The sequence below is a fragment of the Scyliorhinus torazame genome, chromosome 18 (assembly GCF_047496885.1).
Source record: "Scyliorhinus torazame isolate Kashiwa2021f chromosome 18, sScyTor2.1, whole genome shotgun sequence".
Lineage (NCBI taxonomy): Eukaryota > Metazoa > Chordata > Chondrichthyes > Carcharhiniformes > Scyliorhinidae > Scyliorhinus > Scyliorhinus torazame.
The window spans coordinates 162,932,332-162,960,283 of NC_092724.1; the positions used below are offsets into that span (position 1 = coordinate 162,932,332).

Here is a 27,952-nt window from a genome sequence, read left to right on the forward strand (position 1 = left end):
GTGGGTTATTTGCGTGTGTAGGGCTGGGGGGGGATGGGTATGTTATTGTGGGTTATTTGCGTGTGTTGGATTGGGGGAGCTGGGTATGTTATTGTGGGTTATTTGCGTGTGTTGGGTTGGGGGAGCTGGGTATGTTACTGTGGGTTATTTGCGTCTGTTGGGTTGGGGGAGCTGGGTATGTTATTGTGGGTTATTTGCGCGTGTTGGGTTGGGGACCTGGGTATGTTATTGTGGGTTATTTGCGTGCGTTGGGTTGGGGAGCTGGGTATGTTATTGTGGGTTATTTTCGTGTGTTGGGTTGGGGGAGCTGGGTATGTTATTGTGGGTTATTTGCGTGTGTTGGGTTGGGGAGCTGGGTATGTTATTGTGGGTTATTTGCGTGTGTTGGGTTGGGGGGCTGGGTATGTTATTGTGGGTTATTTGCGTGTGTTGGGTTGGGGGGGCTGGGTATGTTATTGTGGGTTATTTGCGTGTGTTGGGTTGGGGAGCTGGGTATGTTATTGTGGGTTATTTGCGTGTGTAGGGCTGGGGGGGGCTGGGTATGTTATTGTGGGTTATTTGCGTGTGTTGGGTTGGGGGAGCTGGGTATGTTACTGTGGGTTATTTGCGTGTGTTGGGTTGGGGACCTGGGTATGTTATTGTGGGTTATTTGCGTGTGTTGGGTTGGGGGAGCTGGGTATGTTATTGTGGGTTATTTGCGTGTGTTGGGTTGGGGGAGCTGGGTATGTTATTGTGGGGTATTTGCGTGTGTTGGGTTGGGAGGGCTGGGTATGTTATTGTGGGTTATTTGCGTGTGTTGGGTTGGGGAGCTGGGTATGTTGTGGGTTATTTGCGTGTGTAGGGCTGGGGGAGCTGGGTATTTTATTGTGGGTTATTTGCGTGTGTTGGGTTAGGGAGCTGGGTATGTTATTGTGGGTTATTTGCGTGTGTTGGGTTGGGGGAGCTGGGTATGTTACTGTGGGTTATTTGCGTGTGTTGGGTTGGGGGAGCTGGGTATGTTATTGTGGGTTATTTGCGTGTGTTCGGTTGGGGGAGCTGGGTATGTTATTGTGGGTTATTTGTGTGTGTTGGGTTGGGGACCTGGGTATTTTATTGTGGGTTATTTGCGTGTGTTGGGTTGGGGACCTGGGTATGTTATTGTGGGTTATTTGTGTGTGTTGGGTTGGGGAGCTGGGTATGTTATTGTGGGTTATTTGCGTGTGTAGGGCTGGGGGAGCTGGGTATGTTATTGTGGGTTATTTGCGTGTGTTGGGTTGGGGGACCTGGTTATGTTATTGTGGGTTATTTGCGTGTGTTGGGTAGGGGAGCTGGGTCTGTTATTGTGGGTTATTTGCGTGTGTTGGGTTGGGGGAGCTGGGTATGTTATTGTGGGTTATTTGCGTGTGTTCGGTTGGGGGAGCTGGGTATGTTATTGTGGGTTATTTGTGTGTGTTGGGTTGGGGACCTGGGTATTTTATTGTGGGTTATTTGCGTGTGTTGGGTTGGGGACCTGGGTATGTTATTGTGGGTTATTTGTGTGTGTTGGGTTGGGGAGCTGGGTATGTTATTGTGGGTTATTTGCGTGTGTAGGGCTGGGGGAGCTGGGTATGTTATTGTGGGTTATTTGCGTGTGTTGGGTTGGGGGACCTGGTTATGTTATTGTGGGTTATTTGCGTGTGTAGGGCTGGGGGAGCTGGGTATGTTATTGTGGGTTATTTGCGTGTGTTGGGTTGGGGGACCTGGTTATGTTATTGTGGGTTATTTGCGTGTGTTGGGTAGGGGGAGCTGGGTATGTTATTGTGGGGTATTTGCGTGTGTTGGGTTGGGGGGGCTGGGTATGTTATTGTGGGTTATTTGCGTGTGTAGGGCTGGGGGGGCTGGGTATGTTATTGTGGGTTATTTGCGTGTGTTGGATTGGGGGAGCTGGGTATGTTATTGTGGGTTATTTCGTGTGTTGGGTTGGGGGAGCTGGGTATGTTATTGTGGGTTATTTGCGTGTGTTGGGTTGGGGGGGCTGGATATGTTATTGTGGGTTATTTGCGTGTGTTGGGTTGAGGAGCTGGGTATGTTATTGTGGGTTATTTGCGTGTGTTGGGTTGGGGGGGCTAGGTATGTTACTGTGGGTTATTTGCGTGTGTTGGGTTGGGGGAGCTGGGTATGTTATTGTGGGTTATTTGCGTGTGTTTGGTTGGGGAGCTGGGTATGTTATTGTGGGTTATTTTTGTGTGTTGGGATGGGGGAGCTGGGTATGTTATTGTGGGTTATTTGCGTGTGTTGGGTTGGGGCGGCTGGGTATGTTATTGTGGGTTATTTGCGTGTGTAGGGCTGGGGGGGGCTGGGTATGTTATTGTGGGTTATTTGCGTGTGTAGGGCTGGGGGGGGCTGGGTATGTTATTGTGGGTTATTTGCGTGTGTAGGGCTGGGGGGGGCTGGGTATGTTATTGTGGGTTATTTGCGTGTGTTGGATTTCTCTGTTGTTTAAAATGTTAAAATTATAAATGCCTCAATAAAATATTTTCTCAATAAAAAGAATTATCTCTGGCTGTATTTCTTCAGAAACCTTCTCAGCTCCAGCCAAAAACCAACCCTGAAAACCTCAACACCTGCCTGTTCCCTGGCTCCTCCCATTAACTGCGTCACCTCACTGAACTAAACACCGTAAACACCGTGTGGAGCACACCGGTTTCACCGGGCCTCCTGCCCGGCGATTCAGTGGCCCGCACGGGGCCAGCACGGTGCGGAGTGCTGCGCGCGGTTCCAGCGCTGACAGGCAGCCCTGCACTGCCAGCGGGGGTCCGAGCACGCACACGGCAGCCATCTCCGTGCCGGCCCATGCACACTGCAGCCGTCTCCGTGCCGGCCCACGCACACGGCAGCCGTCTCCGTGCCGGCCCACGCACACGGCAGCCGTCTCCGTGCCGGCCCATGCGCACGGCAGCTGTCTCCGCGCCGGCCCATGCACGTGGTGGCCGTTTCCGCGCCGGCGCCGATCAACATGGCGGAGCCGTACAGCGGGTCTGCGCGGTAGGAAGTAGGCCCCCTCCAGATCGCGGGAGCCTACCGATCGATAGCCCCCGATCGCAGGCCTGAACGTCGTGGACGCCCCCCTGGAGTCTGATAGCTCCCCCCCTCCCCACCAGGACAGCCACCGCGGCCACGGGTCCGAGCTCCTGCCGGGTGGTACCAGGTTGGGACCATGCTGGTGGGATTCGGTGGAACGCGCTGGGAGTTCGGCCAGTTGACCATGGAGAATCGCAAAGCGGCCACCGACCGGCGCTGCATCGATCACGCGGGCATGATTGGCAGCGATTCTCTGGTCGCCGGAGAACCGCGTCCTAGCGTCGGAGCGGCGTGGCGGGAATTTCCCACGTCACCGCCGATTCTTGACCCGGCGCCAGCTCGGAGAATCCCGGTCAATGTCTCTAATTAATTACGGCCCGGTCCATAAGCCCAAACTTTTACGATGCTTTAATTGCACCTCTGGCTCCAAAAAACCTAGCTGTCTTGAAAAACCAGGATTCTTTTAAAACACTACCATAGTGTATACACACTAACCCAGGACATTAAGCCTTACTGCACCAAATACATTTAATACAATATATCTGAAATTGCTACATTCATCACACAGCCACTGCGCTGTGTGTGTGCTCTTGGGGGCTGTAGATATTGATGTGTCAACCTGCTCTACACTCTGGTCTGTAATGAAGGAAACGCAGCAGCTCATTTCCACAAAGCAAGATCCCACATCTGATCATGCGATCGTGATCAGATCATCTGTTTTAGAGAGGTTACCTGAGGAATAAATATTGTCCAAGACATTGGGGGCGAACATCGTTTTTTTTTTAAGCGGTCACAAGCACCTCGGGCAGAAGGAGCCTTGGTCCAATGTCTCAACCCCAATAAACTGCTCCTCTGGCAGTACAGTGCTCCCTCAGTACAGAATCTTACAGACTGGACCAAGGCTGATAGATAATCCACCCCCCCCCCCCCCCCCCCCCCCACCACTCTCAGCAACAATAGCTCCAGATAGTGAGATTGTTCCGCCCTGGTTAAGGAAGTGGAGCAGGGAATAGCTATTGCGAGGAGCCTGTGAATAGGCCACTCAAACAGGATTCTGGGGCCTCAGCCAGTCTTGGGGACTCGCAGTCTGTACTCCAGCAAGAGACAGAAATGGATTCTAATGGCACTGAAGGCTACAGCAGGGTACCACTGCCCTCCAGTGTTTACACCAAGTAACAACATTGTAAACCAAACAAACTACACATGCTTCAAAACACGGTGAGAGAAGGAAAGACTTGCATTTCTATTGAGCTTTCCACAACCTCAGGACATCCCAAAGTGCTTTGGAGTAATAGGGTACTTTTTGACGTGTAGTCAATATAAATAAGGCAATACATTTGCTCCCACCAAGCTCCCAGTAGGAGCATTAACATCGAACTTGCATTTAAGTATCTAGAATGTAGGAAACGATAAACTGGAGAATTGTCCAAATAATTGAGCGGCACGGCGGCACAGTGGTTAGCACTGCTGCCTCACAGCGTTAGCGTCCCAGGTTCCTGATGGCGAGGTTCACTGGTGCTTTTAAACATTGTGAAACAGGCACCATAGCTGCTGAGGGAGGGAGAGGGGGAGCGGAAAGTGCCCAACATCGCCATAGTCTGCTGACAGCTGTGCCACTGGACAGGGGGTTCTGCCAGGGCCGGGGGGAGTAGCGGGGGGTGGCCAGGAGGTGGTCTGTGGGGTCGGGGCGGACGGGCACGGAACACCATTGCCGCAGCCGGCAAGGCAGCCGTGCAGCTGCGCATGTCTCTGACGGCCCGCTGTGAACCTCGGGCCACAGCTGACCCATCAGCGCGATGGGTGCGCTCCTGCGCCATCTTGTTGTCTGGGACGGTGTGAGCGGGGAGTGAAGCGTGTATATGGGGCTGCAGCTTGTCAGCCTCCCGAGTGTCATTTGCAAGCCCGGCGAATCCAGCACCCTTTCTCATTGGACTGGATTGTGTTCCACGTGGTGCCGGACCGAGACCCTCCACAGGAGCGGTCCAGATGCAACACCGGTTTGCCTGTTGTGGAAGTGAACGAATCCTACCCCAGCGTCAACTCTTAGTCTCAGGAACGGACAATCCAGCCGATCGTCTTTACTGTAGTTTGGAGTATCAGCTGCCAACTAATTAGGCAATGCAGCGCTCCCTCAGTACTGTCCCTCTGACAGTGCAGCATTCCCTCAGTACTGACCCTCTGACAGTGCGGCACTCCCTCAGTACTGACCCTCTGACAGTGCAGCACTCCCTCAGTACTGACCCTCTGACAGTGCGGCACTCCCTCAGTACTGACCCTCTGACAGTGCAGCACTCCCTCAGTACTGACCCTCAGACAGTGCAGCACTCCCTCAGTACTGACCCTCTGACAGTGCAGCGCTCCCTCAGTACTGACTCTCTGACAGTGCAGCACTCCCTCAGTACTGACCCTCTGACAGTGCAGCACTCCCTCAGTACTGACCCTCTGACAGTGCGACACTCCCTCAGTACTGACCCTCTGACAGTGCAGCACTCCCTCAGTACTGACCCTCTGACAGTGCTGCACTCCCTCAGTACTGACCCTCTGACAGTGCGGCACTCCCTCAGTACTGACCCTCTGACAGTGCAGCACTCCCTCAGTACTGACCCTCTGACAGTGCGACACTCCCTCAGTACTGACCCTCTGACAGTGCAGCACTCCCTCAGTACTGACCCTCTGACAGTGCTGCACTCCCTCAGTACTGACCCTCTGACAGTGCGGCACTCCCTCAGTACTGACCCTCTGACAGTGCGGCACTCCCTCAGTACTGACCCTCTGACAGTGCGGCACTCCCTCAGTACTGACCCTCTGACAGTGCAGCACTCCCTCAGTACTGACCCTCTGACAGTGCGGCACTCCCTCAGTACTGACCCTCTGAAAGTACAGCACTCCCTCAGTACTGTCCCTCTGACAGTGCAGTACTCCCTCAGTGCTGACCCTCTGACAGTGCGGCACTCCCTCAGTACTGACCCTCTGACAGTGCAGCACTCCCTCAGTACTGACCCTCTGAAAGTACAGCACTCCCTCAGTACTGTCCCTCTGACAGTGCAGTACTCCCTCAGTACTGACCCTCTGACAGTGCGGCACTCCCTCAGTACTGACCCTCTGACAGTGCAGCACTCCCTCAGTACTGACCCTCTGACAGTGCGGCACTCCCTCAGTACTGACCCTCTGACAGTGCGGCACTCCCTCAGTACTGACCCTCTGACAGTGCAGCACTCCCTCAGTACTGACCCTCTGACAGTGCGGCACTCCCTCAGTACTGACCCTCTGATAGTACAGCACTCCCTCAGTACTGACCCTCTGACAGTGCAGTACTCCCTCAGTGCTGACCCTCTGACAGTGCAGCACTCCCTCAGTACTGACCCTCTGACAGTGCGACACTCCCTCAGTACTGACCCTCTGACAGTGCAGCACTCCCTCAGTACTGACCCTCTGACAGTGCTGCACTCCCTCAGTACTGACCCTCTGACAGTGCGGCACTCCCTCAGTACTGACCCTCTGACAGTGCGGCACTCCCTCAGTACTGACCCTCTGACAGTGCGGCACTCCCTCAGTACTGACCCTCTGACAGTGCAGCACTCCCTCAGTACTGACCCTCTGACAGTGCGGCACTCCCTCAGTACTGACCCTCTGAAAGTACAGCACTCCCTCAGTACTGACCCTCTGACAGTGCAGTACTCCCTCAGTGCTGACCCTCTGACAGTGCAGCACTCCCTCAGTACTGACCCTCTGACAGTGCAGCACTCCCTCAGTACTGATCCTCTGACAGTGCGGCACTCCCTCAGTACTGACCCTCTGACAGTGCAGCACTCCCTCAGTACTGACCCTCTGACAGTGCAGTACTCCCTCAGTGCTGACCCTCTGACAGTGCAGCACTCCCTCAGTACTGACCCTCTGACAGTGCGGCACTCCCTCAGTACTGACCCTCTGACAGTGCGGCACTCCCTCAGTACTGACCCTCTGACAGTGCAGCACTCCCTCAGTACTGACTCTCTGACAGTGCAGCACTCCCTCAGTACTGACCCTCTGACAGTGCGGCACTCCCTCAGTACTGACCCTCTGACAGTGCAGCGCTCCCTCAGTACTGACCCTCTGACAGTGCGGCACTCCCTCAGTACTGACCCTCTGACAGTGCGGCACTCCCTCAGTACTGACCCTCTGACAGTGCGGCACTCCCTCAGTACTGACCCTCTGACAGTGCAGCACTCCCTCATTACTGACCCTCTGACAGTGCGGCACTCCCTCAGTACTGACCCTCTGAAAGTACAGCACTCCCTCAGTACTGACCCTCTGACAGTGCAGTACTCCCTCAGTGCTGACCCTCCGACAGTGCAGCACTCCCTCAGTACTGACCCTCTGACAGTGCGACACTCCCTCAGTACTGACCCTCTGACAGTGCAGCACTCCCTCAGTACTGACCCTCTGACAGTGCTGCACTCCCTCAGTACTGACCCTCTGACAGTGCGGCACTCCCTCAGTACTGACCCTCTGACAGTGCGGCACTCCCTCAGTACTGACCCTCTGACAGTGCGACACTCCCTCAGTACTGACCCTCTGACAGTGCAGCACTCCCTCAGTACTGACCCTCTGACAGTGCGGCACTCCCTCAGTACTGACCCTCTGAAAGTACAGCACTCCCTCAGTACTGACCCTCTGACAGTGCAGTACTCCCTCAGTGCTGACCCTCTGACAGTGCAGCACTCCCTCAGTACTGACCCTCTGACAGTGCAGCACTCCCTCAGTACTGATCCTCTGACAGTGCGGCACCCCCTCAGTACTGACCCTCTGACAGTGCAGCACTCCCTCAGTACTGACCCTCTGACAGTGCAGTACTCCCTCAGTGCTGACCCTCTGACAGTGCAGCACTCCCTCAGTACTGACCCTCTGACAGTGCGGCACTCCCTCAGTACTGACCCTCTGACAGTGCGGCACTCACTCAGTACTGACCCTCTGACAGTGCAGCACTCCCTCAGTACTGACTCTCTGACAGTGCAGCACTCCCTCAGTACTGACCCTCTGACAGTGCGGCACTCCCTCAGTACTGACCCTCTGACAGTGCAGCGCTCCCTCAGTACTGACCCTCTGACAGTGCGGCACTCCCTCAGTACTAACCCTCTGACAGTGCAGCACTCCCTCAGTTCTGACCCTCTGACAGTGCAGCACTCCCTCAGTACTGACCCTCTGACAGTGCAGCACTCCCTCAGTACTGACCCTCTGACAGTGCAGCACTCCCTCAGTACTGACCCTCTGACAGTGCAGCGCTCCCTCAGTACTGACCCTCTGACAGTGCAGCACTCCCTCAGTACTGACCCTCTGACAGTGCAGCACTCCCTCAGTACTGACCCTCTGACAGTGCAGCGCTCCCTCAGTACTGACCCTCTGACAGTGCGGCACTCCCTCAGTACTGACCCTCTGACAGTGCAGCACTCCCTCAGTACTGACCCTCTGACAGTGCAGCACTCCCTCAGTACTGACCCTCTGACAGTGCAGCACTCCCTCAGTACTGACCCTCTGACAGTGCAGCACTCCCTCAGTACTGACCCTCTGATAGTGCAGCACTCCCTCAGTACTGACCCTCTGACAGTGCAGCACTTCCTCAGTACTGACCCTCTGACAGTGCAGCGCTCCCTCAGCACTGACCCTCTGACAGTGCAGCACTCCCTCAGTACTGACCCTGACAGTGCAGCACTCCCTCAGTACTGACCCTCTGACAGCGCAGCACTCCCTCAGTACTGACCCTCTGACAGTGCAGCACTCCCTCAGTACTGACCCTCTAACAGTGCAGCACTCCCTCAGTACTGACCCTCTGACAGTGCAGCGCTCCCTCAGCACTGACCCTCTGACAGTGCAGCACTCCCTCAGTACTGACCCTCTGACAGTGCAGCACTCCCTCAGTACTGACCCTCTGACAGTGTAGCACTCCCTCAGTACTGACCCACTGACAGTGCAGCACTCCCTCAGCACTGACCCTCTGACAGTGCAGCACTCACTCAGTACTGACCCTCTGACAGTGCGGCACTCCCTCAGTACTGACCCTCTGACAGTGCGGCACTCCCTCAGTACTGACCCTCTGACAGTGCAGTACTCCCTCAGTGCTGACCCTCTGACAGTGCAGCACTCCCTCAGTACTGACCCTCTGACAGTGCAGCACTCCCTCAGTACTGATCCTCTGACAGTGCGGCACTCCCTCAGTACTGACCCTCTGACAGTGCAGCACTCCCTCAGTACTGACCCTCTGACAGTGCAGTACTCCCTCAGTGCTGACCCTCTGACAGTGCAGCACTCCCCCAGTACTGACCCTCTGACAGTGCGGCACTCCCTCAGTACTGACCCTCTGACAGTGCGGCACTCCCTCAGTACTGACCCTCTGACAGTGCAGCACTCCCTCAGTACTGACTCTCTGACAGTGCAGCACTCCCTCAGTACTGACCCTCTGACAGTGCGGCACTCCCTCAGTACTGACCCTCTGACAGTGCAGCGCTCCCTCAGTACTGACCCTCTGACAGTGCGGCACTCCCTCAGTACTGACCCTCTGACAGTGCGGCACTCCCTCAGTACTGACCCTCTGACAGTGCAGCACTCCCTCAGTACTGACCCTCTGACAGTGCGGCACTCCCTCAGTACTGACCCTCTGAAAGTACAGCACTCCCTCAGTACTGACCCTCTGACAGTGCAGTACTCCCTCAGTGCTGACCCTCTGACAGTGCAGCACTCCCTCAGTACTGACCCTCTGACAGTGCAGCACTCCCTCAGTACTGATCCTCTGACAGTGCGGCACTCCCTCAGTACTGACCCTCTGACAGTGCAGCACTCCCTCAGTACTGACCCTCTGACAGTGCAGTACTCCCTCAGTGCTGACCCTCTGACAGTGCAGCACTCCCTCAGTACTGACCCTCTGACAGTGCGGCACTCCCTCAGTACTGACCCTCTGACAGTGCGCACTCCCTCAGTACTGACCCTCTGACAGTGCAGCACTCCCTCAGTACTGACTCTCTGACAGTGCAGCACTCCCTCAGTACTGACCCTCTGACAGTGCGGCACTCCCTCAGTACTGACCCTCTGACAGTGCAGCGCTCCCTCAGTACTGACCCTCTGACAGTGCGGCACTCCCTCAGTACTAACCCTCTGACAGTGCAGCACTCCCTCAGTTCTGACCCTCTGACAGTGCAGCACTCCCTCAGTACTGACCCTCTGACAGTGCAGCACTCCCTCAGTACTGACCCTCTGACAGTGCAGCACTCCCTCAGTACTGACCCTCTGACAGTGCAGCGCTCCCTCAGTACTGACCCTCTGACAGTGCAGCACTCCCTCAGTACTGACCCTCTGACAGTGCAGCACTCCCTCAGTACTGACCCTCTGACAGTGCAGCGCTCCCTCAGTACTGACCCTCTGACAGTGCGGCACTCCCTCAGTACTGACCCTCTGACAGTGCAGCACTCCCTCAGTACTGACCCTCTGACAGTGCAGCACTCCCTCAGTACTGACCCTCTGACAGTGCAGCACTCCCTCAGTACTGACCCTCTGACAGTGCAGCACTCCCTCAGTACTGACCCTCTGATAGTGCAGCACTCCCTCAGTACTGACCCTCTGACAGTGCAGCACTTCCTCAGTACTGACCCTCTGACAGTGCAGCGCTCCCTCAGCACTGACCCTCTGACAGTGCAGCACTCCCTCAGTACTGACCCTGACAGTGCAGCACTCCCTCAGTACTGACCCTCTGACAGTGCAGCACTCCCTTAGTACTGACCCTCTGACAGTGCAGCACTCCCTCAGTACTGACCCTCTGACAGTGCAGCACTCCCTCAGTACTGACCCTCTGACAGTGCAGCGCTCCCTCAGCACTGACCCTCTGACAGTGCAGCACTCCCTCAGTACTGACCCTCTGACAGTGCAGCACTCCCTCAGTACTGACCCTCTGACAGTGTAGCACTCCCTCAGTACTGACCCACTGACATTGCAGCACTCCCTCAGCACTGACCCTCTGACAGTGCAGCACTCACTCAGTACTGACCCTCTGACAGTGCGGCACTCCCTCAGTACTGACCCTCTGACAGTGCGGCACTCCCTCAGTACTGACCCTCTGACAGTGCGGCCCTCCCTCAGTACTGACCCTCTGACAGGGCAGCACTCCCTCAGTACTGACCCTCTGACAGTGCAGCACTCCCTCAGTACTGACCCTCTGACAGTGCAGCACTCCCTCAGTACTGACCCTCTGACAGTGCGGGGCTCCCTCACTACTGACCCTCTGACAGTGCGGGGCTCCCTCAGTACTGACCCTCTGACAGTGCAGCACTCCCTCAGTACTGACCCTCTGACAGTGCCGCACTCCCTCAGTACTGACCCTCTGACAGTGCAGCACTCCCTCAGTACTGACCCTCTGACAGTGCGGCACCCCCTCAGTACTGACCCTCTGACAGTGCTGCACTCCCTCAGTACTGACCCTCTGACAGTGCAGCACTCCCTCAGTACTGACCCTCTGACAGTGCGGCACTCCCTCAGTACTGACCCTCTGACAGTGCAGCACTCCCTCAGTACTGACCCTCTGACAGTGCAGCACTCCCTCAGTACTGACCCTCTGACAGTGCGGCACCCCCTCAGTACTGACCCTCTGACAGTGCAGCACTCCCTCTGAAATTGCTACTCTCCTCCAATCCTGGCCTCTTGTCGATTTTCATTGCTCCACCACTGGCGGTTGTGCCTTCAGTTGCCACGGCCGAAAGCTCTGGAAATCCCCTCTCAACCTCTCTTTCTTTAAGATACTCCTTACAACCAGGTTTTTAGTCACCTGCTCCAACCGTGCCTCATGGTGTCATATTTTGTCTGATAACACCCTGTGAAACATTTGGGGACGTGGGCAATTTTAAAGGTGCTTTATAAATGCAATGTGTTGTTGTTGTTCCGAACATACTGGAAGATACCATTCGGTTTCCTACCCCAAGCTCAGTTTTCATGCTGACCATCGAGTAAAAATAAACATAAAGAACCAAGAGGACAGTCAATCCCTGTTCACCTAAATTCACCAAACTGACCTTCTGAGGCTGCATGTTTGGGCGATCTTCACTGAATAATGCTGCACGCACTAACCTTCTGGCAGTCACCTCCTGGTATCACATCCTGTACACACACCATTGGTCCCTCAGGCTTGTTCGTCCCACCCATGATGTTCAAGCCGAGACTTGTCACTTTGGGAATGGAGATCACCTGAATCGGAGAGTTGCTGAATGAAAGAGGGAAACGACACTGCAAGTCAGGCGGCCTGTCAGTAACCAAGCTGGACCTTCACAAACATGGCTATTTCTGTGCCAATAGCGAGAGATATCCGCATTCACTTTGCCCCTCACCCCAATGCCTTGTTTCCCATTGCGCCACTAAATTAAGGCTAGTCAAGATTGTCTTACTGGGCTAACAATAAGAAAAATAATCTTTAGTCTCATAAGTAAGCTTACATTAACACTGAGGGAGAATCCAGAATATCCAATCCACCCAACCTGCACATCTTTGGACTGTGGGAGGAAACCGGAGCACCCGGAGGAAACCCACGCACACACGGGGAGAACGTGCAGACTCCGCACAGACAATAATAATAATAATCGCTTATTGTCACGAGTAGGCTTCAATGAAGTTACTGTGAAAAGCCCCTAGTCGCCACATTCCGGCACCTGTTTGGGGAGGCCGGTACGGGAATTGAATCCGCGCTGCTGGCCTTGTTCTGCATTACAAGCCAGCTGTTTAGCCCGCTGTGCTAAACCAGCCCCTAACAGTGACCCAAGCCGGGAATCGAACCCGGTATCCTGGCGCTGTGAAGCCATAGTGCTAACCACCGTGCTACCGTGCTGCCAGTAGATTAATCCACAGACCTGCACAGGACATTGGTGAGGTCATAGATTATCATACAATTTACAGTGCAGAAGGAGGCCATTCGGCCCATCGAGTCTGCACCGGCTCTTGAAAAGAGCACCCTACCCAAGGTCAACACCTCCACCCTATTCCAGTAACCCCACCCAACACTAAGGGCAATTTTGGACACTAAGGGCAATTTATCATGGCCAATCCACCTAACCTGCACGTCTTTGGACTGTGGGAGGAAACCGGAGCACCCGGAGGAAACCCACGCAGACACGGGGAGGACGTGCAGACTCCGCACAGACAGTGACCCAAGCCGGAATCGAACCTGGGACCCTGGAGCTGTGAAGCAATTGTGCTAACCACTGTGCTACCGTGCTGCCTGGTCGCACCTGGGCTACAGGTTTGGTCCTCTTGATTAAGGAGCGATATACCTGCATTGGAAACAATTCAGAGATGATTCACGAGGCTGATGCCTGAGCTGAATGGGTTGTCTGATGTGCCAATGGGTGAGGGAGGTCGAGCCATCAGTACTGCCCTGCGTTTCCAGGTGTGAGCTAAAGACGTACCTGAATCACCCCTCGGGCAAACAGCACAGTACAATTTGCAGTGCTAACACAAAGTGACAGAGTGAGAGAGGAAGTTTGACCCTGGCAGCCAGGCCATCAGAGTCCCGACAGGAGATGGGAGTTCCTCCCGCTCTGTGCCGAGGAGATGCTTACCTTGTACTTGTTGCTGGAGAGGTAGTAGCGACGGCTCCGCTATTGTTCGCGACAATATCCTTCGGGCTCAAGAGCTGTGGAGTCAGAGAGCTGGTCGAAGATGTGGATGATGCGCTCTCCAGATGTTTACCTGAGTACGACAGTGAGGATGTCATTTAAAGGCTTTCCGCTTTGAAGGTTTCTGTTTTACGTGTTGTAAGGTGTTCTGTGCCTCACTGTAGCCTCACCACTCGTTGTCTTGGTTTGTAAATCTCTCTCGCAATCTCACTTCATGCTCTGTCTGCAAACCCCTGAATCTCAAACCACACGCACCCTCCTCTGACTCTGTCCTGCCTCAGCTTCCTCAGGCGCCATCAGCCATCATGTCCCACACTCTGAATCTCTCTCCCTCAACCCTCTCCCCTTTCCTTCCTATCTTCAGAGTCTCCTTCAAACCCTCTCACCTCCCTCTGACTCTTTCCACGTCCCGCTCAGAAGGCCTTCTGTCTATTCTCAACACCCTCCAGATGTTTGCTCTGTGAACGCTTCGAACACAAATGTAACTGTCAGTTGACTGAAGCAAGAACTGGGAAAGTCACCCTGCGCTGCTCACTCGTTCTTCATTATGTCAAACATGTAAAGGCATAAAATAATGTCACAGTCATATCTCCCATTTTACTCTAGAACAACCAGCTTAGGTGCACTGACAGTCCTGGAACAGACAGCAACACTGCCTCGCTGTTCTAGAACAGCGAATCACAGTGATCTGGTTATATTGTTCTAGAATAGCTTTGCTGCACATTATTACACTGATCTGGAACAGCCAGTTCCACCGTGCATTATAATACTGATCTCAAATAGCCTCCCATGTTGGAGAATATTAAATACATCTAGAACAATATCCCATCCTGTGCGGCGGATTACATTGATCTAGAACAGACATTACATTGCATGATACATGCAAACGGTTCTAGAACATTAGAGTATACTAGAAGAAATTAGTAGTTCCTCCTATACAGTCTCAACCTTTTGTTGCTTCTATTGTTAAACATTTACCTGTTCCCCTTCACTGCTCCCTATATTCAACACCCTCTGCAGTGCCAGGTGTCAGTTGAATGTTTCAGATCCTCCCTCCATATTAATAAGCTACTTAAGACAAATCAAACGGGCCTTCGATCTATGATGATCTAATCTATTCCAGCTTCCGTTGGTCAGACCTGTTTAAGACTGAATGCCCCGTGACTCTCACCAGCAGCATGGGGGATAGGCGAACTCCGTGCAGATCCAGCGTTACTGTGAGAACCGTATACTTCCATCAGTTCCCCAAACTCCTTCCTGAAAGGACAAGGCAACAATTAGAGCCGAAGATATTTGCTTAATTTCCCCTCACTGTCTCCAACTTGCCCAGAAATCCAATGATCGTCTCACTGTTATTTTTGTTCAGCACCGACCCTGTTCCTGAGAGGGTAGATCGCTTGTTAACCATCCCGCTCTCAACTTGCCCCATGGCGGTTCTGCTGTATCTGCCTCAAGAGCTAGCATTCTGACGGAATGTCATTGACCTGAAACGTTAACGCTGTTTCTTTCTCCACAGCTGCTGGACATTTCCAGAAATCTTTGCTTTTATTATATCCTTGTGCAAGCCCAGAGCGTGAGCAGCATCAGGTCCATGGGAGGACATTACAGCCTAGTCTGATTTTAACACCAGCCATACCGGCAGTTCACAGCAGTCACTGGCTGAACAGCAATGAGGAGCAGGAACCATGGCTGAATCTTCTGTCTTTAGCTCAGATCCATTGCAGAGGCTCAGCTTCCACTCTGGGGCTCAGACCAGGAATTGATTCCACGACTTTCCTGGCTGAGTGCCACGCCATGCGGGTCCGGCTGGACGATGTGATGTGTTTAGCGTGTGGGTGAAGAAAGTTAACGTGCTTCCCACTTCTCAATTTCAGCTGATATCTCTGGGTAGCAGCGGGTTTACAAACACACAAGCCGGGGGGGGGGGGGGGGGGTGCCCAACAAACCCCCAAAATGAAGGAGAGACTTTACACTTGAAATAACGTTTAATAAACCAAACACAAAACCCAATGGCAATGTTAAAACGGAATACGAACTCGATGACGAATAAAGCAGAATATAAACCCAAGAGCTGGGCAGCTCCATGGTGCTCAGAGGGGATTCCCCCAAGGGAACAGCCACTCCTCACTCCCACCCCACCGCTCTGACAGTGGAAATAAACAAAATACTGCCAGTGCTGGAATCTGAATAAAGACAGAGGGTGCTGGAAAACCAGACAATCAGTTAACTTTTCAAGTCCATTTGGCTTTTCATCAGAACTGAGGAGAGGGAGAAATGTGTTAGACATTAATTTTTTCATCTTTATTATTGTCACAAGTAGGCTTACATTAACACTGCAATGAAGTTACCGTGAAAATCCCCGAGTCGCCACACTCCGGCGCCTGTTCGGGTACACGGAGGGAGAATTCAGAATGTCCAATTCACCTAACAAGCACGTCTTTCAGGACTTGTGGGAGGAAACCGGAGCAACCGGAGGAAACCCATGCAGACACGGGGAGAACGTACAGAGTCCGCACAGACACTGACCCCAAGCCGGGGATCGAACCCGGGTCCCTGGCGGTGGGAAGCAACAGTGATAACCACTGTGCTCAAAACAGTCTCAAAATTCTCAATTTCTCACAGTGGAATATTCAAGACATCTTTACACAGCAGGCATTCCTGACTGTTAACTGTATTTAAAAGTGGATTGAGAGCCGTGATGGTTTGTTGTTTGAGTGGGAGTAAAGATAGCAGTTAAGGGTTATTGTCACTCTATTGATTAGCATTGTTTAAGGAGTAATTGTAAGTTACTTTCTTGTGTGATAATAAAGACATTTTAATATTGTGTCATTAATAAAGTGTGTTTTAATTTACCATATCCCCTATTTTGCTTGAAATCACTCCTGGAGCGAGGTATCCTTTCCTCAAAGTCTTACAAAATGAACAAAAAATTGGGGTTTCTGTCCCGTATCCGAGCCATTGTTGGGATCTGGTCCGGGATCGTAATATAAAGAGGCTGGAATTCCATGTTTACTTATCTCGCATCGCAATATTTACAATCTTTCATCCGGACAAGAGATACGTTGAGGTTTCACCAAGGTAGTTATTCAGACAGGCATGCTTTACAATGAGGAAGCACTGATCAGTTTGTGCATTTTCTTGGGATCGGCCTTTGGGTACCGAAGGGGTGCGGAGCTCTGAAAATGAAGCTGAGCACAGGGTCCCACTAACTGTAAATCTGCCACTGCTATCAATAGTGCAGAAATAAAGAGCCAAACCTTATGTCTCTCCTTGTCAGTACCCAGACTCTCCATCGGCAAGTTCTTAACTGTACCTCCTTATGGCGACATATGGAAACTGGGCCCCTCACAGCGTCTGAGGACCCCAGAAAATGTTGGACCCTGGACATGCAGTGTGCAGTCCCACCGACATGTGGACATGCTCAGGCACTCATGGAGCAAACTCCCAACTATGGATGAATAGCTCTTGTGGCTACCTTGGGAGTGTTGAAGGTTAAGGGAGTAAACCCTGACAAAATCTCTGGAGTGGAGCTGAATGCTGCTCCATGTGATCTCCTCTTTCAATGACACCATGATGGGTAAGATCAATGAGAACGGAGCAACATTGGCACCCTTTGAGATTTACAGTGAGGTCAAACAGGATTTTGTTCTGGCACCGACACTCGTTGGTGTCTTCTTCTCTTTTCTGTCTCCTTCAGGTAATATACAGTGGCTGTCTCCTTCCATATCAGTACTGACAGAAAGCCTTGCTTGCCTGAGGTCCAAGACAAAATATGCTGAGTTCTCATCAGAGAGTTGATCTCTGCTGATGATGCCGCACTCGCAAATCATACTGAGGAATAGCGGCAAATGGATAGACTCTCTAATGTCTGTAAAAGGCTTGGTTTGACCCTCCGGAAGACAAATGTCATGGTCTGGGATGCCATCATCTATCAGCATGAACAGTGTGAGGCTGGAGGTTGTTGATATCTATCACATATCTAGACGCCACAATTACCAACAATCTGCCATTTGATGCTGTAATTAACACAAGCATCACCAAAAGCTGCAGCTGTTATCCAAGCTGAGTAAGAGAGTGTGGAACAAAAGTGACCTGACTGTGAAACCAAACTGTGAGTTTGCCAAGCCTGCATCCTCAGCACACTCCTCTACAGTGGGGAGACCTGGACAACACATGCTGGGCAGGAGGAAAGGTTGAACAGTTTCCACCTCATGTCCTCCGCATCTCTTGGCAGGACCGGGCACCAACTCGGAGGTCCTAGAGCCTGGTAATTCAATCTGTGCCTTCTGAACCCACTGTCTTCCTCGACAGTAAAAGCAGCAGAGATGGCCATGCCAGGGTGTGACCCCTGAGCCACTCCTCGCAATGTTTAACCCACAGCTGAAAACCAAGGCAAAAACCATCGTCTTACAAGACAGCAGGTTGCCCCTTATTTACCAAGGTAATTGTCACGGGGAATTGCCTTTGAGTCCTCATGCTAGCCAGGACTGACTGTAGAGAGGGTTTACAGTTAATATGCTTTGCAGAGATTTATAAAGCTATTTCATAAAAGCACACAAACTATCAGTTTAATTTACCTTCGCTATTTATTCTCTGTTTCCATTTTAATCCTATAAATCAAGAAATAATCCCACAGCACTAAAACAATGAGTAAAGTAAAATGCTGTAAGGTAACGGTCACATCTTCTCCAACTAACAGGTGAACATGCTCACCGGCCTGGCAGGTTTAAAGCACAGGTTCGGATGGACCAATTACCTAGTGTACAATGTTTCAGGTCCTTCCCATTCACTCCCATTGGACACAATCTCAATGGATCAAACCACCTTCCCATTCACTCCCATTGGACACAATCCCAATGGATCAAACCACCTTCCCATTCAATCCCAGTGTGCACAACCCAATCGATCAAATTCATTCCCATTCACTCCCATTGTACACCATCCCAATGGATCAAACCCCTTCCCATTCACTCCCATTGTACACAATCTCAATGGATCACACCCTTTCCCATTCAATCCCAGTGTGCACAACCCAATCGATCAAATTCATTCCCATTCACTCCCATTGTACACCATCCCAATGGATCAAACCCCTTCCCATCCACTCCCATTGTACACAATCCCAATGGATCAATCCCCTCCCCATTCACTCCCATTGGACACCATCCCAATGGATCAAACTCCTTCCCATTCACTCCCATTGTAAACAATCCCAATGGATCAAACCCCTTCCCATTCACTCCCATTGTACACAATCCCAATGGATCAAACCCCTCCCCATTCACTCCCATTGGACACAATCCCAATGGATCAAACCCCTTCTCAGTCACTCCCACTGTACACAATCCCAATGGATCAAACCACTTCCCATTCACTCCCATTATAGAGGCTACTAAATAGAGGTTTATAAGATGATGAGGGGGATCGATAGAGTGGACGTTCAGAGACTATTTCCTCGGGTGGATGTAGCTGTTACAAGGGGGCATAACTATAAGGTTGAGGGTGGGAGATATAGGAGGGATGCCCGAGGTAGGTTCTTTACTCAGAGAGTGGTTAGGGTGTGGAATGGACTGCCTGCTGTGATAGTGGAGTCGGACACTTTAGGAACTTTCAAGCGGTTATTGGATAGGCACATGGAGCACACCAGAATGGCAGGGAGTGGGATAGCTTGATCTTGGTTTCGGACACAGCTCGGCACAACATCGAGGGCCGAAGGGCCTGTTCTGTGCTGTACTGTTCTATGTTCTATGTACACAATCCCTATGGATCAAACTCCTTCCCATTCACTTCCATTGTACACAATCCCAACGGATCAAACCCCTTCCCATTCACTCCCATTGTACAAAATCCCTATGGATCAAACCCCTTCCCATTCACTCCCATTGTACACAATCCCCATGGATCAAACCCCTTCCCATTCACTCCCATTGTGCACAATCCCAACGTATCAAACCCCTTCCCATTCCTTGCCACTGTACACAATCCCAATGGATCAAACCCTTTCCCATTCACTCCCATTGTACACAATCCCAATGGATCAGACCCCTTCTCATTCACTCCCATTGTACACAATCCCAATGGATCAAACCCCTTCCCATTCACTCCCATTGTACACAATCCCAATGGATCAAACCCCTTCCATTCACTCCCATTGGACACAATCATAATGGATGACATCCCTTCCCATTCACTCCCATTGTACACACTCGCAATGGATCAAACACTTCCCATTTACTCCCATTGTATACAATCCCAATGGATCACACCCCTTCCCATTCACTCCCATTGTACACAATCCCAATGGATCAATCCCCTTCCCATTCACTCCATTGTACACAATCCCAATGGATCAAACCCCTTCCATTCACTTCCATTGTACACAATGCAAATGGATCAAACACTTCCCATTCACTCCCATGGTAGACAATCCCAATGGATCACACCCCTTCCCATTCACTCCCATTGTACACAATCCCAATGGATCAATCCCCTTCCCATTCACTCCATTGTACACAATCCCAATGGATCAGACACTTCCCATTTACTCCCAAAATCCCAATGGATCAATCCCCTTCCCATTCACTCCCATTGTACACAATCCCAACGTATCAAACCCCTTCCCACTCACTCCCATTGTACACAATCCCAATGTTCCAAACCCCTTCCCATTCACTCCCATTGTACAGAATCCCAATGGATCACACCCCTTCCCATTCACTCCCATTGTACACAATCCCAACGGATCAAACCCCTTCCCATTCACTCCCATTGTACACAATCCCAATGGATCAAACGCTTCCCATTTACTCCCATTGTACACAATTCCCATGGATCACACCTCTTCCCATTCATTCCTACTGTACACAATTCCAATGGACCAAACCAATTTTTATTCATTTTCATTAAATAGCTATCCCACCCAAGACATGCACAGACATTAATGATCTGGAGGAAGGAACTGAAGGCACTGTTGCTAAGTTTGCAGATAATACAAAGATCTGTATAGGGGCAGGTAGTATTGAGGAAGCAGGGGGCTGCTGAAGGACTTGGACAGGTTAGGAGAGTGGGCAAAGAAGTGGCAGATGGAATACAACTCTGTATCTAACACCGTGCTGTACTTGTCCTGGGAGTGTTTGATGGGGCAGTGTAGAGGGAGCTTTACTCTGTATCTAACCCCGTGCTGTACCTGTCCTGGGAGTGTTTGATGTGGACAGTGCAGAGGGAGCTTTACTCTGTATCTAACCCCGTGCTGTACCTGTCCTGGGAGTGTTTGATGGGGACAGTGTAGAGGGAGCTTTACTCTGTATCTAACCCCGTGCTGTACCTGTCCTGGGAGTGTTTGATGGGGACAGTGTAGAGGGAGCTTTACTCTGTATCTAACCCTGTGCTGTACCTGTCCTGGGAGTGTTTGATGGGGACAGTGTAGATGGAGCTTTACTCTGTATCTAACCCTGTGCTGTACCTGTCCTGGGAGTGTTTGATGGGGACAGTGTAGAGGGAGCTTTACTCTGTATCTAACCCTGTGCTGTACCTGTCCTGGGAGTGTTTGATGGGGACAGTGTAGAGGGAGCTTTACTCTGTATCTAACCCTGTGCTGTACCTGTCCTGAGAGTGTTTGATGGGGACAGTGTAGAGGGAGCTTTACTCTGTATCTAACCCTGTGCTGTACCTGTCCTGAGAGTGTTTGATGGGGACAGTGTAGAGGGAGCTTTACTCTGTATCTAACCCCGTGCTGTACCTGTCCTGGGAGTGTTTGGTGGCGGCAAACATACAGTAAATGTAAAAACACATAAAATGCTTGAAACATTCACCAGTTAGTCAGCTCCTGTGAAGAGAAACAGAGGGCAGGATGTCTGGGTTCCGGGCCGCCCAAACGCTGGTGGCGTGCCCCCTGCTGTGACCGTCAATAGCTCTGACTCCAGTTAATGCTGCATGGAGCATAAAGTGACTGGTGACAGCAGCTGATACGCCTGCAGGCATGTAGCCTCAGTGACACCAGCGTGAACAACGCCCACTGCTGAGGGAGGAAGGGCTTTGCAGCCGACAGAAGATAAACCACAGGTAACTCAAGCCTGTCCACTCCCTTAAGCGCCATCGGTAACATTCCTCAATGTCAGGATATATTCTGCCATGGCTTCCCACCCGCCCCCCGCCTTGTTCCTGACCTTTGGAGGCCGGTAAAATTCTCCCCGCGGAAGTAACGGTTTGGGATGTCACCCTTCATCAGTTCATTCATTTGCCCGCTCTTGCCACAGATACCAAGTGAGCTGCCACAAGCTTCCAGCACTTTCTTTCTCCACAGCACAGTAACCAGGTCGGGCGTGGAAGCTGCTGAGCAGATTCCAATCTCCAACACCAATACGTAACCTCAGTCAGCTCTGTCTGTCCCAACTGCGGCTGCTTCACCTGCTCAATCATCGGATACATTTTTGACAAGAGGTAAAGGAGATTAAACAAACATGCAGCGTCACACCTTATTCCAAACCGGCATCCACCAGAACCAGAACTGGTTAAAGATGCCACGGGCGGTTAAATCCTAAATCAATTTGGTGATCATTTGACTGATTTGGAATTAATTCAAAGGCACCAAACTACTCAACAGCAACAACGACCTACATTTATATAGCAACTTTCGCCAAGTAAAAATATCGCCATTGTTTTTCACAGGATCATTATTAAACACAGTAAGAAGTCTTACAACACCAGGTTAAAGTCCAACAGGTTTGTTTCAAATCACTAGCTTTCGGAGCGCTGCTCCTTCCTCAGGTGAATGAAGAGGTAGGTTCCAGAAACATATATACAGACAAAGTCAAAGATGCCAGACAATGCTTTGAATGCGAGCATTTGCAGGTAATTAAGTCTCTACAGATCCAGAGAGACGGGTAACCCCAGGTTAAAGAGGTGTGAATTGTCTCAAGCCAGGACAGTTGGTAGGATTTTGCAAGCCCAGGCCAGATGGTGGGGGATGAATGTAATGTGACATGAATCCCAGGTCCCGGTTGAGGCCGTACTCATGTGTGCAGAACTTGGCTCTAAGTTTCTGCTCGGCGATTTTGCGTTGTCGCACGTCCTGAAGGCCGCCTTGGAGAACGCTTACCCGGAGATCAGAGGCTGAATGTCCTTGACTGCTGAAGTGTTCCCTGACTGGAAGGGAACATTCCTGCCTGGTGATTGTTGCGCGATGTCCGTTCATTCGTTGTCACAGCGTCTGCATGGTCTCGCCAATGTACCACGCTTCGGGACATCCTTTCCTGCAGCGTATGAGGTAGACAACGTTGGCCGAGTCGCACGAGTATGTACCGCGTACCTGGTGGGTGGTGTTCTCACGTGTAATGGTGGTATCCATGTCGATTTTCTGGCACGTCTTGCAGAGATTGCCATGGCAGGGTTGTGTGGTGTCATGGTCGCTGTTCTGAAGGCTGGGTAGTTTGCAGCAAACAATGGTTTGTTTGAGGTTGCGCGGTTGTTTGAAGGCAAGTAGTGGGGGTGTGGGGATGACCTTGGCAAGATGTTCATCGTCATCAATGACGTGTTGAAGGCTGTGAAGAAGATGACGTAGTTTCTCCACTCCGGGGAAGTACTGGATGACGAAGGGTATTCTGTCGGTTGTGTCCCATGTTTGTCTTCTGAGGAGGTTGGTGCGGTTTTTTGCTGTGGTGCGTTGGAACTGTCGATCGATGAGTCAAGCGCCATATCCCGTTCGGACAAGGGTATCTTTCAGCGACTGGAGATGTCTGTTACGCTCCTCCACGTCTGAGCAGATCCTGTGTATACGGAGCGCTTGTCCATAGAGGATGGCTTTTTTAATGTGTTTAGGGTGGAAGCTGGAGAAGTGGAGCATCGTGAGGTTATCCGTGGGTTTGCGGTAAAGCGAAGTGCTGAGGTGACCGTCCTTAATGGAAATGAGTGTGTCCAAGAATGCAATCGATTCTGCAGAATAGTCCATGGTGAGTCTGATGGTTGGATGGAACTTATTGATGTCATCGTGTAGTCGTTTCAGTGATTCTTTGCCGTGAGTCCAAAGGAAAAAAATGTCATCGATGTATCTGGTGTATAACGTCGGTTGAAGGTCCTGTGTGGTGAGTAGGTCTTGTTCAAATTGTGCATGAAGATGTTGGCGTATTGGGGTGCGAATTTGGTCCCCATGGCTGTTCTGTGCGTCTGGATGAAGAACTTGTTGTCGAAGGTGAAGACGTTGTGATCCAGAATGAAGCGGATGACTTGCAGAATTGCGTCTGGAGATTGGCAGTTGTCGGTGTTGAGTACTGAGGCTGTTGCAGCAATGCCGTCGTCATGGGGGATGCTGGTGTAGAGTGCCGAGACGTCCATTGTGACGTGGAATGTTCCTGGTTCAACTGGTCCATGGGTGCTGAGTTTCTGTAGGAGGTTTCTGTCGCGACAGAAGCTGGGTTTTCCTTGTATGGTGGGTTTCAAGATGCCCTCGATGTAGCCAGAGAGGTTCTCACACAGGGTCCCATTGCCTGATACGATAGGACGGCCTGGTGTGTTGGTCCTGTGGATGCGACTGAATCGCGCAACAATCGCCAGGCAGGAATGTTCCCTGCCAGTCGGGGAACACTTCAGCAGTCAAGGGTATTCAGCCTCTGATCTCCGGGTAAGCGTTTTCCAAGGCGGCCTTCAGGACGTGTGACAATGCAAAATCGCCGAGCAGAAACTTATAACCATGTTCCGCACACATGAGTGCGGCCTCAACCGGGACCTGGGATTCATGTCACATTCCATTCATCCCCCACCATCTGGCCTGGGCTTGCAAAATCCTACCAACTGTCCTGGCTTGAGACAATTCACACCTCTTTAACCTGGAGTTACCCCTATCTCTGGATCTGTAAAGACTTAATTACCCGCAAATGCTCGCATTCAAAGCATTGTCTGGCATCTTTGACTTTGTCTATATATGAAAATGAAATGAAATGAAAATCGCTTTTTGTCACAAGTAGGCTTCAAATGAAGTTACTGTGAAAAGCCCCTAGTCGCCACATTCCGGCGCCTGTTCGGGGAGGCTGTTACGGGAATATTTCTGGAACATATATTTGGAATATGTTTCTGGAACGTACCTCTTTATTCACCTGAGGAAGGAGCAGCGCTCCGAAAGCTAGTGATTTGAAACAAACCTGTTGGACTTTAACCTGGTGTTGTAAGACTTCTTACTGTGCTCACCCCAGTCCAACGCCGGCATCTCCACATCATTATTAAACACAACAGACTCCGAGCCACAGGGAGAGCAGCCAGCAGAGTTGACAAAAACCTGAGTCGAGTCAAGTTTTAAAGATCATCTCAAAAGGAAAGACAAAGTTAGGAAGGGAATTCCAGAGCTTGGGATTCAGGGCAGTTAAAGACACAGTTGTCAATGTCGGAGCGATGGGAATCAGAATCGATAGGAGTGCAGAGTTGTCGGAGGGTAAATGCAGACACTCTCCGGTCATTGGACCCAGCGACCTTAAATTGCCTTTTAATCCTATTTCTCGATACGCTGCCTGAGATAAACCAGTCTTTCCCTGTTAATGCTGAGCTATTCGGGATCAGCCTTCACATAAGCCAATCGAGATATTTGGCTTGATTAAGCATTAGAATTGCACTGCCAAAGTTGACCAGTGTTTTTTCCGGTAACGTAGAGGAAAGCCTGGAAATGGAGGACAGCTGATGGAGGCACAGGTACTGCCCCCTGTGCCACACATGCTGGCTGTACTATTGCCAAGTTTGCGGATTACACAAGAACAATTAAAACATTCATTTACGGGATGTGGGTGTCGCTGGTTCGGCCAGCATTTATTGCCCATCCCTAGTTGCCCTTCAGAAGGTGGTGGTGAGCTGCCCTTCTTGAACCACTGCAGGCCTTCCGGTGTAGGTACACCCACTGTGCTGTTAGGGAGGGAGTTCCAGGATGTTGCCTCAGCAACAGCGAAGGAGCGGTGATATATTTCCCAGTCGGGTTGGTCAGTGATTTGGAGGGGAACCTCCAGGTGGTGGGTTTCCCAGGTATCTGCTGCCCTTGTCCTTCTGGATGGTAGTGGTTGTGGGTTTCGAAGGTGCTACCTAAGGAACCTTGGTGAGTTCCTGCAGTGCATCTTGTAGATGGTACACACGGCTGTCACTGTGCGTCAGTGGTGGAGGGTTTGAACGTTTGTGGAAGGGGGAGCAATCAAGCGGGGCTGCTTTGTCCTGGGTGGTGTTGGGTTTCTTGAGTGTTGTTGGAGCTGCGCTCATCCAGGCAAGTGGAGAGTATTCCATCACACTCCTGACTTATGCCTGGTAGATGGTGGACAGGATTGGGGGGGGTCAGGAGGTGAGTTACTCACTGTAGGATTCCCAGCCTTTGACCTGCCCTGGTAGCCACAGTATTAATATGGCTAGTCCAGTTCAGTTTCTGGTCAATGGTAACCTCCAGGATGTTGATTGTGGGGAGTTCAGTGATGGGAATGCCATTGAATGTCAAGGGGCTATGGTTAGATCCTCTCTTGTCGGAGATGGTCATTGCCGGGCACTTGTGTGGCGCGAATGCAACTTGCCGCTTGTCAGCCCCGAGCCTGGATATTGTCCAGGTCTTGCTGGATTTCCTGCTTCATTATCTGAGGCATCGCGAATGGTGCTGACCATTGTGTAGTCATCAGTGAACATCCCCACATCTGACCTTATGGTGGGAGGTCATTGATGAAGCAGCTGAAGATGGTTGGGGCCGAGGACACTACCCTGAGGAACTCCTGAAGTGATATCCTGGAGCTGAGATGATTGACCTCCAACCACCACAACCACCTTCCTTTGTGCCGGGTATGACTCCGACCAGCGGAGAGTTTCCCCCCTGATTCCCATTGACTTCAGTTTAGCTCGGGCGCCTTGATGCCATCCTCGGCTGCCTTGATGTCAAGGGCAGTCACTCTCACCTCACCTCTGGCATTCAGCTCTTTTGTCCATGTTTGAACCAAGGCTGTAATGAGGTGAGGAGCTGAGTGACCCTGGCGGAACCCAAACTGAGCGTCAGTGAGCAAGTTATTGCCGAGTAAGTGCTGCATGATAGCCCTGTTGATGACTCCTTCCATCACTTTGCTGATGATGGAGAGCAGACTGATCGGGCGGTAATTGGCTGGGTTGGATTTGTCCTGTTTCTTGAGTACAGGACACACTTGAGCAATTTTCCACATTGCCGGGTAGATGCCAGTGTTGTAGCTGTACTGGAACAGCTTGGCTAGGGGTGTAGCAAGTTCTGGAGCACAAGTCTCCAGTACTATTGCTGGGATATTGTCCGGGCCCAGAGCCTTTGCAGTATCCAGCGCCTTCAGCCATTTCTTGATATAACGTGGAGTGAATCGTATTGGCTGAAGACTGACATCTGTGACGCTGGGGACCTCCGGAGGAGACTGAGATGGATCATCCACTCGGCACGTCTGGCTGAAGATTGTTGCGAATGCCTCAGCCATGTTCTGGGCTCCTCCACCATTGAGGATGGGGATATTTGTGGAGCCTCCTCCTCCAGTGAGTTGTTTAATTGTCCACCATCATTCACGGCTGGATGTGGCAGGACTACAGAGATTAGATCTGATGCATTCATTGTGGAATCGCTTTGCTCTGTGTTTCACTTGCTGCTTCTGCTGTTTGGCACACAAGTAGTCCTGTGTTGTAGTTTGAGACCCACGCAGATATGGGGAGAATGTGTAAATTCCACACGGACAGTGACCCGGGGCCAAAATCAAACCTGGGTCCTCAGCGCCGTGAGGCAGCAGTGCTAACCACTTCTCCACCATGCCGTCCATGTGAGTGTGACTATGTCAGGCTGTTGCTTGACTGGTCTGTGAGACAGCTCTCCCAGCGTTGGCACATCCCCCAGATGTTAGTAAGGAGGACTTTGCAGGGTCGGCAGGGCTGGCTTTGCCGTTGTTGTGTCCGGTGCCTGGGTCAATGACGGGTGGTGTGCCCAGTTTCATTCCTTTTTTGCGTTTTCGTAATGGTTGAATACAACTGAATGGCTTGCCAGGTCATTTCAGAGAGCATTGAAGAGTCAATCACATTGCAGTGGGTCTAGAGTCACGTGTAGGCCAGACCGGGTAAGGACGGCAGATTTCCTTCCCTGAAGGACATTCATGAGAGACAGAGAGAGAGAGAGAGAGAGAGAGAGAGAGAGACAGAGACAGAGAGAGAGAGACAGAGAGAGACAGAGAGAGAGACAGAGAGAGAGAGAGACAGAGAGAGACAGAGAGAGAGACAGAGGGAGAAGACAGACAGAGACAGAGAGAGAGAGAGAGAGAGACAGAGAGACAGAGAGAGAGAGAGAGACGGAG

The 27,952-nt window shown here is 51.5% G+C and overlaps 1 protein-coding gene across 4 annotated transcripts in view; it reads right to left on the reverse strand.

Moving 5' to 3' along the window:
• stxbp4 (syntaxin binding protein 4) overlaps positions 1-27,952 on the reverse strand; it is a 346,204-nt gene that overhangs the window by 227,410 nt on the left and 90,842 nt on the right. For all 4 annotated transcript variants that reach the window (XM_072483831.1, XM_072483829.1, XM_072483830.1 and 1 more), the window contains 3 exons: positions 14,833-14,918; positions 13,605-13,734; positions 12,124-12,256 (listed from right to left, as the gene is read on the reverse strand). In XM_072483831.1, coding sequence (XP_072339932.1) covers positions 12,124-12,256; positions 13,605-13,734; positions 14,833-14,918 — 349 coding nt within the window. The remainder of the gene's footprint in view (positions 1-12,123; positions 12,257-13,604; positions 13,735-14,832; positions 14,919-27,952) is intronic.